The sequence below is a fragment of the Sorex araneus genome, chromosome 1 (assembly GCF_027595985.1).
Source record: "Sorex araneus isolate mSorAra2 chromosome 1, mSorAra2.pri, whole genome shotgun sequence".
Lineage (NCBI taxonomy): Eukaryota > Metazoa > Chordata > Mammalia > Eulipotyphla > Soricidae > Sorex > Sorex araneus.
Window position 1 is genome coordinate 243,092,438 of NC_073302.1, and position 20,951 is coordinate 243,113,388.

Below are 20,951 nucleotides of genomic sequence, written 5' to 3' on the forward strand. Positions count from 1 at the left end.
TTAAAGAATAGATATATTTCATATTAATAAGGAGAACTGTCCAACATTGTTAAAACCGGCAACTAATCTTTGCTCGTAATGGCTTTTCTCAGTACAATCTAAAAGAAAGTAGAAAAAATTGGATCTGGAGATGATACAAGGCATCTGTCCTTCACAAGTGATTTCAGTTCAAGATTTAAAAAAATAAGCTCATTATCACCACTCACTGACTTTTGTTTTTGTTTTGGAGTCACACCTGGTTATGCTCAGAGATTACTCTTGGCTCTGCACTCAGACCCACTCCTAGTGGGTCTCAGGGACAATACAGGATACTTGAATCAAACCCAGGTCAGCTGAGTGCAAGGCAAGCACTCTACATGCTGTACTATGTTTTTGGCCCCACCACTCAGAAACTTTAAATTAAAAATACCATCTTAGAATCAATTCATATGAATAAACGATTTCTCTTTTACTTTTTTTTTTTGTAAATGATGTCAGGACTGCATACAAGACATGTTCAACTGTCCCCCTGTTTCTCTTATCCTTTACAGCTGAAATGGGATGAACCCCATTTCACTTGACTACTGAGGTAGTAGACATGCCTGGCATATGGTAGGTCCCCGCTTTAGTCGTCGGCACTGCAGACCCCTCCTCCCACAGTACTACCAGGCACCATCACCATACCCAACTACAACGCTAGAAAATAAAATAAAATGGTGGGCACATAATCTAGAAAATGGGTCATGCATATCATGGCCCTTGCTTAAACCTGCTTCAGGACTCTGGTGGCAGAAATCCTGACCCTTGACGTGGCCCACAGCCCTTCGTTCTCTCTGACGACTTTTGCTCCTACTCTGTGGACACATGCCACACTAAGCATGTCCCTGGCTCTTAGGTCTTCCCACTGGCTCTTTCAGTGACTCTATCCAGATTTCCTTTTGGTAGGGGTGGGGCGGGGTGTTTTCTTTAGGTCTTGGCTGAAATCTCATCTTGAGAGATGCTGCTGATAACTCACTTCTTATCATCCACTCCCCATTATAAACTGACTTCATTTTCCTCAATAGTCCTCACTGATTCCTAAGAAAATTCATTTGTTTGCTCACTGTCTGTGGCTCCAATTATGCTCGAGCTCTATCACACAGTGGGAACCTGTCTCTGTCAATCTAGGCCACACCCTGACCTGGCATGATACAGTTTTTTAAAATCTGCTGCATTAATGAATTAAAAAAATCTCTCTTGTATTGGACTAATCACTGATTTTATGTGCTATGAAGCTAAAGTGTTTACTTATCGATAAGTGTAAATTCCCACTTACCATTCCTAAAGTTCCTTAAACCAATCCTAATTCCTAGAGAAAGAGAACAAAAAAGTGAATAATCATCTTGTCTGGCTCCTTGTAAGAGAAGATTTAACTAGGATTCACTGATTGGCTCACCCCTAAGGTCTGATGAAAAGTGGTCCTGCTTTTCTTGCAGGGGTGGGAAATGTTGGCCTATGGGCCAAAAAAAGTCCACAAAATCCCATGGTCTGACCATGGTACATGACAAGGCAGACAAGAATGCTTCGTGTCTGCTGCCTGACACCAATCTATTCGCCTGTGTGGGGACCTGCAAGTGATATTATAAATATCCAAATGACCCCTGGCAGAAAAAAGGTCCTCCACCCTTTAGGAAAATAATATGGGATTTCGCAAAAAATTAGAAACAGAACTAACATATGTTCCAATAACTCCACTTTCAGGAACACAATACTAGGAAAACACTAATTTGAAAGGATGTATGCACAGCTTATAGTTTATTGCAGGACTAAATATAATGGTCAGGATTTGGAAACAAGTGCCCTCAATAGATGAGTGGATGAAAAAGCAGTGTCTATACTCACAGTGGAATACTATTTAGTTACAACATAAAATTGTCCCTTTTGCTACAACATGGATGGAACTGGAGTGTTTTGTGTTATGCAAAATAAGTCTGAAAGAGAAAGAGAAAGACCAGATGATCTTATTCCTGCACAGTAAATAGAGAAACAAAGCAAAGGAAGAGACAATTACCTCAGGTGGGGTGTGAGAGGGAAGGACTGTGAGTTGTTGTAAAGGAATATAGACACTTAGTGGTGGGTGTGATGTAGTTACTGTGCCTCTAAAACATATAAACACATTCTTTCAAACCAATATTCCCTTAATAAATACCAAAAAAAAAGGATGGGGGTGGGGTAGAGGGCATTAATATGACATGACCCTGGAATACAAAGATGCATGCACTCTTGGAGAACTTACGCAGGACACACATTTTCCTGCCTCATCACTAGAGAATTTGCTCTGAGATTTTCATAAATCTATGGTTTAACAAAGTATTTCTTTAAATCTTCTCCTTCTTCTCTGGGTTTTCCCCATCATGATCTCAATGATGGGACAGTCACCTGTGACCTAATGGTCCTGAACTGGCTTTCCAAACCTCAGCTGTGGAGAGAGGAACGACTGCACTCATGATTGAGATGGGCTTTGGACGTGGATGGATACAGTCACCACAGCCATCAAACAAATAAGAATTGTACAGCACCCAGCTCTTCAGGTTCCTTTATTTTTCTGACAGTGTGAAATATCTGGAGTGTCAGCAATTTTTCTATATGCAAGACAAAAACAACTTTCACACTTGTACATTCCAGGTGCCAAAAAGTCTACACCTCCCCACCACCACCCCAGCCTCCCCTGAGGATTTAGGAGTGGCTCACTCACAAAAATGAGCAAGAAAATTTGGCTGTTCCTGGCTTATGGTTAAGTGAAACTCAATTTCAGAAAGGCTGTGTTTCTGGTCTTTCCTTCTGCTCTGGCTGGAAGGTTTAACTCCCAGAAAATCCATCACAGCTGGAAGTCAGGAAGAAAAGGGAGTTAAACTGAAAAGGAAACAACTCACTGATAATGAAGTAGAAAAGTGATTAGCCAAAATCTTCTAGGAATCTCTTGAAGAAATAATCCCTGCTCGGAATCTGGAGTACCACTCATATTATGTGGCCCATGCAATGGAAAAAGCAAGTTTTCCATCTATTTGCAAAATGCTTCTATTGTTACTCAATCATTAAATAAAACTAATTTTGAGGGGGGAAAGGAGTTAAGATAGGAGTTAAGATATTTCACTCAACTTTTAAAGGGATGCACTAGTTACTTGTTGCATTCACTTCATTTGAGAAGGGTCTGATTGGCAACTAGAGAAAATCGACATACAACTAATAAGTCATAATATTTTTAAAAAAGGATCAGTTTATCCGTTATCCTGCAAATATAGTCGCAGGGCACTGCCTCACATGGAACCTGCCTCCACACCCTCATCTCCCCTTCTTCATCACCGGAAGTGCACTGTTCCTTCCCAGGCATTTCTGGAAGATGTTGTTCCCAGGCATTTCTCCCTTCAGCACAGCAGCAGCGAGTGGCCTTGCTCCTAGAGACATTTCTAGCACAGCTGAAGCGCCACTTATGTTGAGTTATAAATCCTTTTCTTGCCTCATAACAAGTGATGAATGGTATTTATGCAAGATTTCATTTAGTTATCGAACATCAGTGCATAACAACAAAAACAAATGAAAAAAGCACTCGGGATTTAAAAATCCATAAAACAACAGAGAACCAATTATTTTCAGTTGACACAGGCGGCTCAGGCATTAACCAAATGCTAATTAGGCGTTTCACTTCCTTGGGAGTTTATTTTCCTCATCCTCTTCTTCCTGTGGCCAGGATACAAACAGTCCTGAGAAATCCCCACTTGGGTAATCCAGTCAGCCTTTCTGTAATTTCCTGGCCCATTTACTCCCTTTTGTCCCACTAATGCATTTCCTCACCTGTTCCTGAGTATTTGTCAGCAAAGCTAGAGATTTAACTGGCCTCACTGGGGAGTGTTGTTGACTCTTCAATTGTTCTCCTGAGAAACTCCCTCTGTTGTCTATATTAGCCCCCTTTTAGGCCTTGGCCAAGGCTCTTCCCTAAACAAGCTTAAATGCATTCAATTAATTTCTTGTATAGGTTCCTTTAAGGTGATTACGCCTGGAAATCCTCTTTCTCAGTAAGGTGTCTCTTTCTTGAACCACATCAAAACAGCGAACAACTTCTATGGAGCCTCTTTGCCTTTATTTGCTCTGAAGTTGTCAGGTTGTTCAACTTCTGTATTCCATTAGAGCAGGTTTGGACATTTAAGGATTTTGAAGGCAACAAAGCGAAAACTCGTGTTTCTCAGCACCCCCAGAGTTCTCCCAGCTGGCAACTTTATCACAGGGCAGCCTTTCCGCCCTCCCGAGACCTCTGTCAGACTGGGCTGTCCAGACAGGCACTCTTGCAGGTCTCTACCGCCTGCCATCTGATGGGGATGACATTGGAAGCGTTTTGAGCTAAGCAATATCTCAGCTTGGTGGAAAGAGATTTGGGGTTGGAAATGAGTCCCGCTCCTGTGAGGGCCACTGAGCATTGGACCCCACCTCTCTGAGGCTGCACAGAAGGAACCTGCCTCTGTGGCATGTGGTGACAATCATTATTAGCAAAGCAACAGGAGGCTCATTTCTGCAAAACTGACAAAAAACAAGAAACCCCTTGAGCTTAAGAGTGACTTAGGCACAGCATACAAACATCACACTGGGGCCTTGTCTAGATCTTGGGGAAAAAAAAGATAAAATCCCAAAAAGACAGGGAGAGGCAATTGCCAAAAAATCTATTTAAGGAAATGGATATTGATTGAAACCAAGGAATTGTTCATTTATTGCATTAATGGCATGGGAGTTACAGTGTTTTTATGGAATAACAGAAACAGGTATACTATGGATCGGTCATAATACATACTTAGCGTATTCTGTGATGTTTATAGCTATAGGCTAAAGCCAGGATTTGCCTTTTATGCTTCAGCAAAGGAAAATAAGCTGTGCAAAGGGGCTGCATGGAGCAACTCTGCACAGTCTGGCAAGCGTTACCTAGGCACTGAGTTTATAGGCATCCATGGTGGCAAGCTGTCTGCTCCTGCCTGTGTACGCAGTTAAATCATTTCGAAAGCCTTTAACAATGCATGTGTTGAGGGAAGCCCAGGCTGACAGTGTTGCGATGTGGAGGCATCACAGACAATGGCACAATGTCAGAGGGCACATCTGCAGCGGAAGCACTTGTCTCTAAGACTGCCCATCCCTTGTAGGGCAGAGTCTGTTCCCTCTGTCCCTGAATCTCCAGCACTGAACTCAGTCCCAGTGTCACCATATAAAACCAACCCATGGAGAAGAACTAGAGGCTAAAGCATCAGAAGAACGAGATCATGCAGGGGGACAAGGGAAAGAATGCAGTGGCCAAGCATCACTGTGGAAGGGGAGGGATGGGACAGTGACCTGGTCTGCACTGGGTTTAGCAGGCAGATAGCCAGTAGTTTTGGATCTGCAATGGGTAGGAAATTTGAATATCATAGAGTTGTGCTGTTTTGGGTTTTGGCTTTGGGGATACACCTGGCAACTCAGGGCTTACTCCTGGCTTTGCACTCAGGAATTACTCCTGGTGGGGGACCATATGGAATACCAGGGAATTGAAACCAGGTTGGCCACATGCAAGACAAACATCCTAACCACTGTACTGTTGCTCCTGCCCCATAAGGACCACAAAGTTTTGAGCTGTGTGGAGTGACAGAGACTAGCCATGGGCTGGAAGGTGGCTTGATCACCCAGAGACACTCAGGCCTGGACCCCCACCAGGCAGGAAGCTCGAAGGGAAGCAGGTGGAAACAACCTGCTACCTGGGGGGAACAGAGGAGCCCCGAGGAAGGTATGGACGAGGTGATTCAGAAGGACACATTGGGGAAGAGGACACAGATGTGGGGAGACAGCCTGTCTGGTTCACCCTTCTTCACAAATGAGAGCTGGCTGAAGTCCAGGTTCGAAGACTGACTTGGGAAACTGCTGGAGTTTTGAATTCTTCTTACACCCCCATTTCCAAACTAACTGTGGTTTGCCCAGTGTAGGCCCTCTGTTCTTTGTCCAGTCTGGAAGGAGGGGCATTCTGATGAAGCACACCAGAAAATCTGTGGTACTCTTGTCTCTCAGTGCACTGGGGGAGTCCCTAAGTGTCCAAGGGGTCCATGAGTATTATTTAGCTTCAAAGGAAGAGGACACATGGATGACACATATTTTCCAAATATGTAGGCACATGCAATCTGGATTTCATATGTATGATTTCCTTTGAATCTCAAGGCAAATCTGTGATAAGAAAACTGAAGTTCAGAGACATTATTAAGCCTGCCAAGGTCACACAGCTCAGCAAGTGGCAGGGGCTGGAATCCAACCTGGGTCCATCTGTCTACAATCTGTTCTCTCCTCTGCCTCATGTCACAGCAGTGGGGTAAAAATGAAGCTGGAAGTAAAATAAATCTTAACCAGGTGTTGGAAGCAGATACTTGCCACCTGGCCAGGAGAAGCTCAGCAAAATGATGGCATAATTTCCTATCCCTTTCACTAATAAAGAACTAACAAATGTTTTAGGGAGAGGGAAGACATGCATTGCCAACAGTTAATATGAAGAGGGAAAAGAAAAGCTGAAGTTGCCTAGCAAAAGCTCCCTAAAAAGATGTCAAGAGAATGGAGAGATAGTACAGAGCATAGTGTGCTGGCCTTGCATGCTGTGACCCAGTTCATTCCCCGCACCCCATATGGCCCTCCGAGCACTCTCAGGAGCAAGTCCTGAGTACAGAACCAGCAGAACCCCCTGAGCATCATCAGGTTCTACCGCCTTGCTTTCTTCCCCCACCCAAAACCCCAAACAGAAAAAGATGCCCAGCTTAAACCTCCATTTCAAAGGTCTGGCAGAGTGAGGGCTCTTTGCTAAGATAATCCGCTGTGCTCAGTAGGCTCTAGAGAACTGCCACTGCGCCATTCTGCCCCACAGTTCTAGGCACAGGCCTAGGCGCCCCTACCTTATTAATCTGGCCCAGCAAGACAAGTATTCTATGCCTTTGTGACCAAAATTCCTAGAATTGGGGCTGAGTGAGAGTACAAGGAGTAGGATGCCTGACTTGCTCGCAGCAGACCCAAGTTTGATCCCCAGCTTCCCATATGATGTCCTGGGCTGTGCCAGAAGTGATCTCTGAGCCAGGAATAAGTCCTGAGCACCACTGGCTGTGGTCCCCAAACCAAACCCCAAACTAAACAAGTAAAATTCCTAGAGTTGACCGCACTACTCCCTTCCTGGGATAGGCAAAAATTCTATATTTTTAAATTATCTTAATATGACGGGCTCAGTACATTTCATAATTGATCAAATATACTGTATGCATTTTAAAATGCTTTTTATGTGATTTGCTTGGAATATTTTATATTTAATTTACTTTTGAATATTTGAATATTTATTTTATTTATTTTATATTAAATTTACTCCCCCCCCCCAAATTGGGTCTATGTCTCCTGCTATGTCTCCTCCTCCTTTTTTAGGACTAACTAATCTGTACAAGGTAGAAGTTTCCTGCCTGGAGCAGTCCAGATAATCTGTGTCCCCTACAAATGCTAGGCAGAGTCTCTTGCCCCCGCGCCTGGCTGTCTTCACTAGGGCCCCTCGGAGGGTGGGGGGTTGAGTTTCTCTCCCCGCCCTGAGCAGAGCCCCCACAGCAAAGTCCTCTGGAACTCAGCCATAGCTATACTCAAGGCTGCTCTCCACACGTTCAGATGAGCCTCATGCATGAAGGAACCGGCAGAGGAACACAGGTGTGCAGGACCCGGGGCTGAGATCTCCAAGCCTGCTCGGACGGGACTGGACCTGTTCTGCCCAGATCCCCCATTTTCCAGTAGTTAGGCAGTCACACCCAGAAGCTGCCCCCGGCGCTGTGTAATCCCATCAATATCAACATCCGGAGACTATAAAACCAAGCTCCCGGAAGTGCGCAAGACATCTTATAGCCTAATTCTCCCTCTTGGAGGACCTGGCAAGCTACCAAGAGTTTCCTGCTTGCATGGGAGAACCTGGCAAACTCCCCATGGCGTATTCATATGCCAAAACCAGTAACAATGATGGGTCTCATTCCCCTGACCCTGAAAGAGCCTCTAATGAGGCACCATTGGGAAGGATGAGTAAAGAGAGGCTTCTAAAATCTCAGGGCTAGGATAAATGGAGACCTTACTGAGACTGCTCGAGAAAATCGACGATCAACATGATGATGATGATGATGACGAGGAGGAGGAGGAGGAGGAATGCTAGACGGGCCTCACTCTTTGGAGGCCTCCGCAGTGTCTGTGTGACCTGTGGACTTTCTTTCAGTAAACTGACTTTACTCTCTCTGAACTGTCTCCTGGTAAATTCTTCTACCACTCCATGGCTTGGCCCAGAGGGATCTGGGTTGGAGTCCCTCTTCTGAACCCCTTAAAACCTGTTTCTCAAAGTGTTATAAAGTCACAATTAGAGAAATAACCTATAATCAAACTGGTGGAGTTTTGTCCTGGCTTTGGTTCCTCTTTAACTCAGCTGTTGTACCAGTTCTGATTGGGAGATGTGACAGTACTTAGCAGCTACTCCAACATGCTCGCCCCCTTCCCTCTGTGGACATGGTTGTGGCTGCAAGGGATGCTGTTCCAACGCTGGCATCCTGGCTGTTGTTCCTGCTAGGGACTGCCTCTCCAGCTGGAGGGCTCATGCACACCTTAGGGGTCGAAGCCTTTGGTGGTGGTATTCACATGACTCATGGAGGGTTCCACAAGCATGGCTCTGGAGCTCACAGATTTGTCAGCTATCGTACCCTCTGCTGCAGTGTGGGTGCTATTTCGACTCAGTGCCAGGGTCTTCCTGATGCCAGTGCTGCAGGTACCCTGCTTCACACAAGGCAGGGTTTGGCACCACGGAGTCATTTCCCAGCCCTGTTAAATACTTGTTTGATGATCAGAGGAATCCTATGTAAGACTCACAGACACACAGTGAGATGGGTGCTCCTTGCAGAGTGGATACAGGGACTTTGTGCTTTTTCCACCTCATTGGTGCTAATCACCAGGTGTGGAGGACTGAGCTTTTGTTTGTTCCTGAATTTTGCTTGTGTCTTCCAGACTCTGTATCCTAGTTGTGGCAAATGACTCTCCAGGGCACTTCTCGGATCACCAGCCCTGCCTGAGCAGAGGAAGCCTGGATGAAAGGTAAGCCCCGGAGAAGTGAATCTAGTTTCCCTCCTGTCTCCCAAGAGGCCACCAGGCTGTCTGGACTCTGCCTGTATGGTGTGTGCGAGTTCAGCCTCTGGGGTCACAGAGCCCCAGTGCATCAGAACATAAAACCAAAGGGCAGATCTGGTGATAGCTCACTGCCAGGTCACCCCCCAGTCTCAGTTTCAGGCTGCATTTCCCGGGGGCAATGAGACCTACTCAGGGAAAGCACTTAGGGGAAAGAGAATACCCTCCACCTGGTTGGTGAAAGACAGGGGTAGCGGCTAGAACTCTTTGACCTTGGAACTGGAGAAAACCAGCCCAGGCCCACTGCCACCCTCTCCACTAACTGTGATGAACAGTTAGAAGGTCTCCAACATACAAGAACCTCCTTGTTGTTTACTCAAGACCAAATATGACTGGAACACTAGATGCACCATCAGCCAATTCATTCACCTTTCTGATTCACTGTGGCCTCTGAAGCACCAAAACACCATTAACCCACACCACAGAAGAAAAACACTTTAAGGGAAAGTAGTCTGTTACTTTACATGACATTTAAGTTCTCTCCTTAAATTATTATTGTAAAGATATGTGGATCAAGGACAGATTGTCTTCAATTAGGGGGAAAAATTATATGAGGCCCACTTTGGGAATCACTGTATTACTGTCATCTCATCGATTTGCTCAAGCAGGCACCAGTAATGTTTCCATTGTGAGACTTGTTGTTACTGTTTTTGGCATATCAAATATGCCACGGGTAGCTTGCCAGGCTTTGCCGTGCGGGAGGGATACTATCAATAGATTGCTGAGCTCTCCAAGAGGAATGGAGGAATCGAACCCAGGTTGGCCTTGTGCAAGGCAAACGCCCTACCCACTGTGCTATTGCTCCAGCCCACTTTGGGAATAAAGAGAAGGAAAACTCACCAGAACAATAAGACAAAAGATTATTCCTCTTACTTCCAATTTTTAAAGGCAATACAAAATAACAAGATTTTATTATCTTAAAATTGTAAGATTTTATCATAACGATAGAGTAGCCTATACCTGGTGTCAGAATAATCTCAGGATAAAGGCTGCTAGGAAGATGATTTTGGTGGAGGTATTTTGAACAACTGAACAACTGAAATATTCACATGTGCATGGTGTCTCTAAGGCACACGTACAACACACCAAGAGAAATGCTTCATCAAGAAAAGACAGCAAAAGAGAAAAAGACAAACAAAAATCAAGACAAACATTTCTGTTCATTACCTGAAGCAACACATCTTACCATTCTTCAGCCTACCTTTCTGGATATCTAATTCTTCCATCTCTTTCTTTCTCACTGTCGTGATCTAAGTCAGGGGAATGGGCTTATTTCTGCCTAAATTATGGCAGGCTAATTCTGCCAAGCCAGATTTGTCAATGCAAAAGTGGGAAGGCACGTGGAGAGAATTCTAGCGGAAATTTACTGAACAGTGGAACAGTCTGGGAGTTGGATGCCATGAAGTAAATGTTATTTTGTTGTATGGCTTGAGGGCACAGAGGGACACTGTGGATACCGAGCTACCTCTCAATGCGTGATTTGGCACTAAAGCATGTTTTCAATATTAAGGCATTACGACTTTTTGTTCCATTCCTTATGAGTACATTTCTCTTTTTTTTGGGGGGGGTCACACCCGGCAATGCACAGGGGTTACAGGGCTCAGCACTTAGGACTTACTCCTGGTGGTGCTGGGGGACCATATGGGATGCTGGGAATCAAACCCGAGTCGGCCAGGTGCAAGGCAAACGCCCTACCCGCTGTGCTATCACTCCAGCCCCAATGAGTACATTCCTAAGGGTACGTGCTAGAGTCTTTGCCATTGACTTAGACCTGGGCCTTATGACTTGGCAGATGTCCTTTAACAGGCCCAAAGAAGGTTTTCAAAAAGGAGCTGCAAAGGTTTCCTGGTTAGACGCACTGAGGAGATCTGCAGGGTGGACGCTTTGCCCCCACTGAAGGCACACTGGGCCATGGGCCATGGTGGGTTGGGGGGACAACCTGCCTCTACTGTTCATCTTTGCGTGGGGTGCGTGATGCTGAAGCGCCCAAGTTGCTCCCTCTTTGAATCTACCTGTGCTATTTTTAAGTCTTGAGATAAGTGAGCTGCTGAGTGGAGGCCCAACGAGCGCCTGTGTTATCTCTGCGGGCTGCTGAGGCCTCGGCAGGCGCTGGGATACCAGGCTCCGGGACCAGCACTGGCTGAATGTTCCTCACTGCCACTCTGCTGACATATGCTGATATCTGTGCAGTTGGTCCTCAGTAAGCACCTCTGAGTGCCAGACCCCTAGCTACACAGATACCAAAGTGAAAAGCACCAGACAGGGGATGGGGAATAAGGAGCCGGAAAGTGTGAGGAAACACGGAAGCACTCAGGGTCTCACACCAAAGAAGACTGTAGACCCTTGAGTGGGAAACGGGGGATTGAATCACAGCCCCCCATGCACCCCAGCACCAGAATTCCAGAGAGTTTAGGCAGGTGTAAAAGACACAAATAAAGGTGATCAAGGAACAGTTGTGAGGCCGCTCTCCAAAGGCCAGGCTGGACAAAATGCGTCTCTGGCAGAGAGCAGGGCACCTCCATTATCTATTTTGCAGATGGACCACCCAGAAAATCTGGGAGTAATTAGGAGAGAGAAAAACAAATGCCGCCCACCCCCAGCCAAAACGGTAGAAGGTGTGGCGTCCCCAAATTATCTTCTGCGGGGAACTCAGTAAAAAATGGGCAGGACACAGGGGCTAGAAAGAGGGAGGGGTGCCAGCAGAACCAGAGTGAGCGTACATACACTCTTTCACACAATCCATCAGGTAGACCACGTTGTGATAGACACAAAGTGATGAGAAAAGCTATTTTAAAATGTAACAGGCAGAAACACACACACACACACACACACACAGACAACCTCTGTCATGTGTTATTCATTTGAACATTTAAAAGGGAATTTGTAGTGTTATTTTTTGTTTTTTTGGTTACACCTGGTGATGCTCAGGGATCACTCCTGGCAGTACTTGGGGGACCATATACAGTGCCAGAGATTGAACCAGAGCTATGCTTTGTGCAAGACAAACATCGAAACCTCTGTACTATCTCTGTGGTCTGTCAACTTTGAGTAGGATAAGTGAGCTTTTTTGGGTTGTTGTTGTTCATTTTGTTTTATTTTTTTTTTTGCCGAATCTGGTGATGCTCTGGGGCTATTCCTGGCTCTGTACCCAGGAATCACTTCTGGTAGTTCTCAGGGGACCATATGAAATGCTGGGGATCAAACCCTGGTTGACCGTGTGAAAGGCAAGCAAGCATCCTACCATCTGTACCATTTCCCTAGGATAAGTAAAATTTACAGTGACATTCTTTTCTGTTTGTTTGTTTTGTTTTGTTGTTACAACGGTGATGCCCAGGGCGCTTACTCCTGGCTTCGTGCTTAGTGATCACTCCTGTTGTTGCTTGTGTCACCATATGGGATGCCGGGGATTGAATCTGGGTTGGCAGGGTGCAAGACAAGCACCTTACCCACAGTACTATCTCTTTTGCTTCTGACATTCTTCTTTTTTTTTTTTTAGTTGATTCTCCATGACATACAGAGTTAGTTACAAAGCTGTTCATGATTGGGTTTCTGTCATACAACATTCCAACATCCATTGCTCCACCAGTGTACATTTCCAACTACCAGTGTCCTCAGTTTCACTTCTGCTATCCCCCACCCCAAGCAAAGTGGGGTTCACAGTTGCTTCTAAGATAGCCCATAGCTCCAAGTGGCACACGCCATGCTGAAAACTGGCAGTGACGGCATTGCTGCCAAGGGTCAGGTCAAAGGCTGTGGGGTCCCATATTGTTTCAGAAACTCCAAATTATTCCTGCCCCACATGTTCATCATTCTGTCTTCTTTCTTTCTTTTTTTGGGGGGGGTCATACACGGTGAAGCACAGGGGTTACTTCTGGCTCTGCACTCAGGAACTACTCTTGGCAGTGCTCGGGGGAACATATGGGATGCTGGGAATCGAACCAGGGTCAGCTGCGTGCAAGGCAAATGCCCTGCCCACCTTGCTATCATTCCAGCCCCCATTCTTTCTTCTATTACTGAAACACGGCGTCTCTTTCTACTCCCAAGGCCAGGCAGCAAGTCAAAAGCTAAAACAGAATGCAAATGTGGCCTCCAGATCTGACGGAAAGAGTGGGGTTTCTCCCCTGAACCCCATTCGGAGCCTTCACACAGTCGTTCCTCTGTAGGAAATGTCTCCTCACCACTACCGTCTTCCAAATCCTGCACATCCTCCAAGTCCTGTTTCCCACCCGTTTTCTCAATGTGTGGTCAGTCTTGATTTCTCAAGCCAGATGGAGGGGCTCTTGTCAACGTGCCATTGGGCCAGGCCTGTTTTCAGGCCCCCTCAATGCCAGGGGACCCCAACCCCATTAGAGCAAGCCTGGTAGGGTGTGTGGTTAAGGCACAGTCTGTCAACATTTTACTCTTTAAGCTTTGAAAGGAGTTTTAGGACTTTTGCTTTGAAATGTTCACTTAGAAATGAGGGATGCTTTTTCAGCAATACTGTTTATTTGCTCCTTCTTGAAGTATAATAAAAGCCTGCAAGTTGTTTTCAACTCTGATGAAACTTCCTGTGTTTATTAAACTTAACAGTTATTAAGATTAGTGTGCAGTCTGTACTCTGAAACTTTCAGAGACTTCCCTTTTGAGTGGCTTCCCTCTATTTTTAGGATCCATGTATATGATTTATTTATTTATTATTTTTGAGGTTTAAAACATTTTGAGAATCTTATAGGTGCCAAATATCTAATGAATCAAATAACCCCATCTCAGGCTTTGACCATGTGCTCCCCTGTGTAATGATCATACACAGATCTGTCATAGACCTTGATCTGGCCTCAAATCATCATTTTAAGGCTTGTTTTTTTCTTGTCAGCTGATAATGTTTTATGATGACCAACACTTTGACTGTTCAATGAATTCTAACAGATTCACTTATTGAAAAATAAGAAATAGAAACACATAAAACCAAAGCTTCAGCAATATACTCTGCAACACTTTTCCTATAATAGCTACAAGTTATTTCAAATAATATTTCTAGTACTGTAGGAATGAGTTTTCCTTAAAAATAAAGCAGTATGGGGCCGGAGCGATAGCACAGCGGGTAGGGCGTTTGCCTTGCATGCGGCCGACCCGGGTTCGATCCCCGGCATCCCATATGGTTCCCCAAGCACCGCCAGGAGTAATTCCTGAGTGCAGAGCCAGGAGTAACCCCTGAGCATCCCTGGGTGAGACCCAAAAAGAAAAAAAAATAAAGCAATATCTCCATTGCTTTGAGAGATGGCACAAACAAACAATATAAAAAACACATAGTATCTAATTTCTGGAAGTGTTGAACCTTCTAACTTTCATTTGAAATGATTTCCATTTTATTATCAGTTAGCTAGTGATTTTCTTCTAAGCACTTCTAGTGGAGGTGAGCACCTACTTTTCAGACTTTCCATAGAATTGTTGCCATCCGATTACCCTGCAGCATTCTTTATCCCGTTTATCTTCTACTAAATTTTGACCAAATGAGGTCTGATAACATTCTAACACGTGATTAACTTCCACACACACCCAGCTGGAGAGGAGGTGTATGCTCCATGGGAAGTAAGTGCATGCCACACAATTATTTTCATGGACTAGAGGGTTAGCTTCTGTGGAACTTTCTCAGTGCCAGAAGAAAGTAGTAATTTATTAAACAAACTAACTAACCCCTGTGCGCCACCCCCACCCCCGCTCCCCGCCTCCAGAAGTGAGTGAAGAGGACTTGGACAAGATTTCTGTGAAGAGTTTAGGACATTAATTGTTCAACATGTCAACTTTGTACTTATTCATTCATAGAGCGATTGGGGTTCCTATGAACTAGCTTTTAAACAATCTGGCAACACTGCTAAACTGGAACATATTTTTCATTGTGTGAGAATAATGTTACCACTTCTATTTGCTATATGTATATTGATTTGTCCTGGTCCATACCTGCCCCCTCTCCACCCCAAACAGCCCAACTTTAACTCCAGGTAGACTTAAGGACCCAGAAAATGGGATTTTATGTTGCCACAGAGTGCAGTTAAGATCTCGCTGTGAGTTCACTCAGAAGAAATGAGCAGACCATATTCTTGCTGGAAAACTGAGAACAAAAGGAAGAAAATGAAAACAGAGGAAGGTCTGAGAGCAGGAGCAGGGAACGCCCCCTGCAGACACTCACCTCTTCCCATTGCTGCCGCGGAGCATGGCCTTCCCCAGCACTCTCGACTTGGTTTCCAGCTCCTGCACCTCTTCCAGCAGCGTTTTCCTGCAGGTGTGCTTGGCTCTGTGTTACAAAGAGAAGGGAATGAGAGGAGGGCATAGGGTTAGCCCTGTCAGAGAGATTCGTTATGTCCCTTTAGAACTCTATTCACCAAGATTGAGGTAGGGGTCTGGCCCTCAGGGGAAAGTCACAGGACAGTTGTGTGTGTGGCAGGGGTACCAATGTCAGACTCTGGGAGGAAGAACATGCACAGACCATCAGAATCTACCACACCTGCTGTGTGTTGGACTGATATATGCATGAAACAATCATAGTACTGTATTCACAACAGTATTAGAAATCACAGTACCTCCACAAAGATTTTTCAAAAGGGAGAAGAGGAGGGGAAGGGGAAGAAGGAGGAGAAAGAGGAGGGGAGGAGAAGGAGGAGAAAGATGAGGGGGGAGGAGGAGGAAGAGGAAAAGAGGAAGAAGGAAAAGGAGAAGAGGAAGAGGAAGAAGAAGAGGAAGAGGAAGAAGGAAGAAGACAATGAAGAAGAAGAAGGAGGAGGAGGAGGAAGAAGAGGTAGAAGAGGAAGAAGAGGATGAGGAAGAAGAAGAAGGAGGAGGGGGAGGAAAAGGAAGAGGAGGAAGAGGAGAAAGAGGAGGAGGAGGAGGAGGAGGAGGAGGAGAGGGAGAAGGAGAAGGAGAAGGAGGAAGAGAAGGAGAAGGAGAAGGGGAAGGAGAAGGAGAAGAAGAAGAAGGAAATGATGACAAATGACAAGGGAGGGGGAGGAGGAGGAAGTGGAGGACGTGGAGAAGAAAACAACAGTAACAGCCCTTGTTACTGACACTCAGTGGATTTGGCCCAGAAGGATCCAGTCACTCAGATCAAAGATGGGACCTGTGGATATTTATGGGCCTGTCTCTAAGCTTTTCAATGTGGAACCTGAAGAGGCTTTAAATCATCACCAGAGAGGACACCAGCTGGTTCTTTGCCCCTCCTGTGATCAGGAGCCCAGTGTCAGCTGACTACCTCCCCCCCTTTTTCTTTCTTAAAGTAGAAAAACAGCCCTGGCTATAGCAGAAGTGGGATTTGGGGAAAGAGGAGGGTTCCTAGGCAATGCTCAGGGGATCCCATTGCTGCTGCTAGAAATAGTTCAGTGCTCAGGCCTGAGGATGTGGAAGTGTGGACCCTGTGGTGATGGAAAACATGAAGCCCACACCTGGTGGCACTTGGTAGAAGGGCATGCGGTGCTGAGGTTTGAACTCAGGTCATACAGAGCTTGCACCTCTGGCCACTGGGCTGTCTCCCTGATCCCAGGAATAGGTTGGTTTTATTTCTTTGGTTGGGGACCACATCTGGCTCTGAGCTCAGGTATCTCTTGGGTGGAGGCTCGGGGAACCGTATGTAGTGCTGGGGACTGAACCTGACTGAACAGGTTGGCCTTACCCTATACTATTTCTCCAGCCCAGAAGTGAGATTTTTTTTGCTCACTTTCATGTTCTTCATGCCAAATCCTTGACCTAAAATTTGGTGTCAACACACATCCCCAGGTACCCCCATCCTTCCTTCACAGAGACAAGTTAGGGTCCTCCAGAGCTGTATCTCATGATGTGAAACGACTGCTGAGAAAACTGGAAGCAAGTTGGTCTTCAAGAGATCAGCCCGGAAGTTTCTCACCAGATGTAGTTACATGTGCCTTTGTGCAATGAAACCAAGAGCAATGCCTTACAACATTCACATCATTAGCTGATATCAAGTTCCTCCTAATCTTCAGACTAAAGGCAGAGTTGCTGGTTGAAAAACAACCTAAGTCCATGAAGTAAAGGGAATTCACCAATTAAAGGTACAGATTGAGGGGATAAAAAAGGATTCATTACTTGGCAAATCAAGCAAGTCTCCATCTTAGGACAAGCTCTGCATTCACTTGATCCCTAGAGAAAAACATGGGAGGATCCTGCTGTTCTCTCAAAGAGAGAAGAACAAAAATCAAGCATCTGAGTAAGGAAGTCGAAATCAATAATGGGAACATTCTGAAGACTAGGTAATTTCAGTGGAATCACAGATTCCTGCCCCACTTTCACCTTCCAGAAAGAAAGTCTGTTAAAATAATATTACCCCGTCATCCCTGAACACTCGGAGGTAATCAGTAATGGACTATTAGGACTGAGATACTGTGTGTGAGCCCACCAGTCCCTCCCCTCAAAGTAAACAAGGGAAGTGAACCCCAAAGCTCTAACACATAATACCTTCAACACATCAAAAGTGTCCTGCCATTCTGTGGCGATAACGTACGTAGTTCAAAGCAGAGACGATGGAATTTTAATTGAAACAGCAAATAAGGAAATGTTGAACATTTTGCTGAAGAGAGTTAAGAGGACGCTGAAATTTACACTGTTCAATGATGTTGACTTACTGTGCCTCAAACTTTATGTTTCAGTTCATGGGCTTATGGGGCTATATTGATAAGGTAATAACTGTGTGCCAAGTTCAATCTCTATCTGATTCACCTGAGGGGACAGAGACCCCCATCCTCTCGATGTCTGGCTAGTTTTTAAGAATAAACATGTGCTCACATGTTTACAAATTGTTTCCATCCCACCACATCACCCACCCTGCCTTCAGACTCCCCACCTCCCCATCTGCCCTCCAGAGCAGAAGAGTTCAGTAACCTCTGGACAACCTTGGGGGGGGGGTACTTCTGGGATGGGCGAATATAGTGACAGTGAAAAGAAGCTGAGATAAGGAGACTCTTCATCATTTGAAATCTAGAACTTATTCCCTGCCCGAATCACCCTTCCCTTTATAAAAAAATCTGACCCACCACATTGTAGCTATTGGTCCTTACTCAGTCACAATATTGCCTCTGTGGGAAATTATCAGAGCATATTCATGCTACCTGGCCCTGTGTCTGTGTTGCAAGCAGATAAAGTTATGAAAGAATCCAAGAGTTACTTAGCAATTTTATAGTATTCCCTTAGGTGTGTTCTAATGGACTTGCTTGAGAACCTGAGCACTGAGCACTGGAGAACATAGAATGATTACACGGGCTACAGTTACTTTCCCTGCAAACAACCCTGGAGTAGAAAGGATGCTGTCAATTTACAAGTGTTTCCTCACCACCTTTACCTAACAGGGCCTCCATCAGACAAACAATTCTTAAATCTCCCCTGCCAAAGTCCTCTTGTGAACTGATTAAAACCCAAGACTTAAAGGTCTCAAAGGCCCATCTTCAAACACTAGTTACTGGCTAGCAATGTAATGTAAATCTAATGTAATTTAGGCTCTCGGACCCCTCTCGTCCATGGTGTGGATTTGGCTTGATGATTATTCTTGTTTGTTGGGCTTTGGGGGTCATACCTGGCAGACACACACTCAGGGAACCATATGTGGTGCTATGGATTTGAACCAGAGTTGCAGAGACATAGTCACAGGCCAAGCAGATGCCTTGCCTCCTATCCCATCCCTCCAGACCCTAGTTTGATTTATTCTGAATCATGACTTGAATATATCGACTCCTCCTGTTAAGAGCTCTGCCTAGGAGCTGGCTTCATCTAATGCCACATAAAGACCAGGCTCTTATGAAGAACCAGGCAGAGGTGCCGAACCACCAATAAGCAATTGTTGGTGATGTTGGGACTGGCCTAATGTTCACTCTGGGTTACTGCAGACTTTGAAAGGAAAGAGACTGACTCAGAATCTTAAACTTTTCTTTTTTCTTGTTATTTGGGCCATACCTAGCTGTGCTCAGGGTTTACTTCTAGCTCTTTCTTTGCTTAGGGATTATTCCTGGCATGTTGGGAGGACTGTATGGGTTTCTGGGGCTCAAACCTGGGTCTGCCACATCCAAAGCAAGCTCCTTTCCCATTATGGTATCACCCCTGGCTCCTGAATCTTGAACTTTTTATATTTTGCTGATTTCTGAACCTCTTTTCCTGAACTCTCTCTTTTACTGGGAGAGGTAGCAAATTAAAAGGAAATTCACATCTAACAGTGGAGAAAAATGTAGGTATAATGGGTTTCAAAAGCAATTAGTGTGGTTAGAAAGTCTTTTACTTTCAACTGAGGCCCATTTGTATACAGAAATTTCTTATTACCTTTTCTTTCCATTTTACTGCCTCGCTGGGATTATAATCAGGAAATGAAGTCATTCTGGAATTGCTGAATGTATTGTGTGATGACTGAGAGTACGGGAGATACAGGCAGATAAAAGGAGACGGGTTCGTGCATTCAGTGGCCTTGGGCTTTACATTCTTTTTATAAAGCAACACTAACAAATTTCTCCTTGCTGAGTTAAAGTACATGGCAGCTTACCTAAGCGTTCTGTCATACGTAAACATTTTGGAAGAGAACAAGCGAGAGAATATTAAAATAGTTCTGGGCAATTTAAACCTTGTGCTTCTAATAAAAATACTCATTAGCCAGGTATCGCATATAATCAATCAATTATTTTAATAAAAGATGTGTTAGTTTGGCCCCTCATGCCAGTTCTGGTCAATGGGATGACAGTAGGTATTTTATGGGATCCAAATCGGATTCAAGATAGTCCAACACTGGATCTTCAACCAGAAAGTTGATAGACTCCAGGGGAAAAGAGGACCAAATTCAGATTCTTTTCAGGTCCAGGTCCTGAAAGGGGAGAGAGACTTGGCAAAGGAAGGCAGAAAGATGGAGCGAGTTGCTTTCTTAAATTTTCATAGAAACACATGTTAGTAGGCAGGTCTGTCTAGTGCTGGAATTAAAAAACCACTAAAATTCAGATCAAAAAGTCCTTCAGATGGGTCTGAGGCAAGCTCCCAATAAAGTAACACTATCACAGAACGTGCTCTGTGGTGTCTTAATTCTCACTTCATTGAAAATTGTTCTTGGAGGCTGGGTGGATGTAGCTCAGCACTAGAGTGCTTGCATGTATGTGTGAGACTCTGGGTTCCATACGTAGAACCATATACACACAAAAATTAAATAAAAACCAAACCAACAGGGGCTGGAGACATACTATAGAAGATTAGTCACTTGCCTTGCGTATGGCCTACCTGGATTCTATTCTCTGCAACCCATAGTCCCCTTAGCACACCAGGATTGATCTCTGAGTGCAGAGTCAAATCAAGAGTAAGCTCAACACCTGCCCCAAAGAGACCCCGAGTCGCCGCCCACGAACGGCTCCTAGGGCTACTGATCAAACTGCTTAACGGCCATGATCCCAGAGACTCAGAAACAAATCTTGGAACCCAGTGGCTTTTGGCAGAAATGCATCCAGACTTCGAATTAGGTTACCAGTGTCGGGCCACCCCAGGTGGGAAAAGGTGCCATTCCTCTGCCTATTCCCCCTCGAAGTTTGGTGGCCACCATCTTCCAGAGGCCAATGGACAGTCAGGTATGGGCCAGCAGTGACGAGACACATGGGGCCTCACAGAATGGGGATGGAGCTTTTGGCAGAAATCCCTCCAGTTTTAATTATTAAAATTTCATAATCCCAAAGATCACATGGCATCATATGCTATTTATAATCAGCAATAGAAAAAAAATTGTCTAATGTTGCCTTTTTGGCAGATCTGAGTGTTGGGGTAAAATCCCA

The 20,951-nt window shown here is 44.9% G+C and overlaps 1 protein-coding gene across 3 annotated transcripts in view; it reads right to left on the reverse strand.

Moving 5' to 3' along the window:
* The window catches only part of ATP8A2 (ATPase phospholipid transporting 8A2), a 651,431-nt gene that overhangs the window by 48,684 nt on the left and 581,796 nt on the right, over positions 1 to 20,951 (reverse strand). For all 3 annotated transcript variants that reach the window (XM_055146569.1, XM_004604655.2, XM_055146669.1), the window contains exon 35: positions 15,353 to 15,457. In XM_055146569.1, coding sequence (XP_055002544.1) covers positions 15,353 to 15,457 — 105 coding nt within the window. The remainder of the gene's footprint in view (positions 1 to 15,352; positions 15,458 to 20,951) is intronic.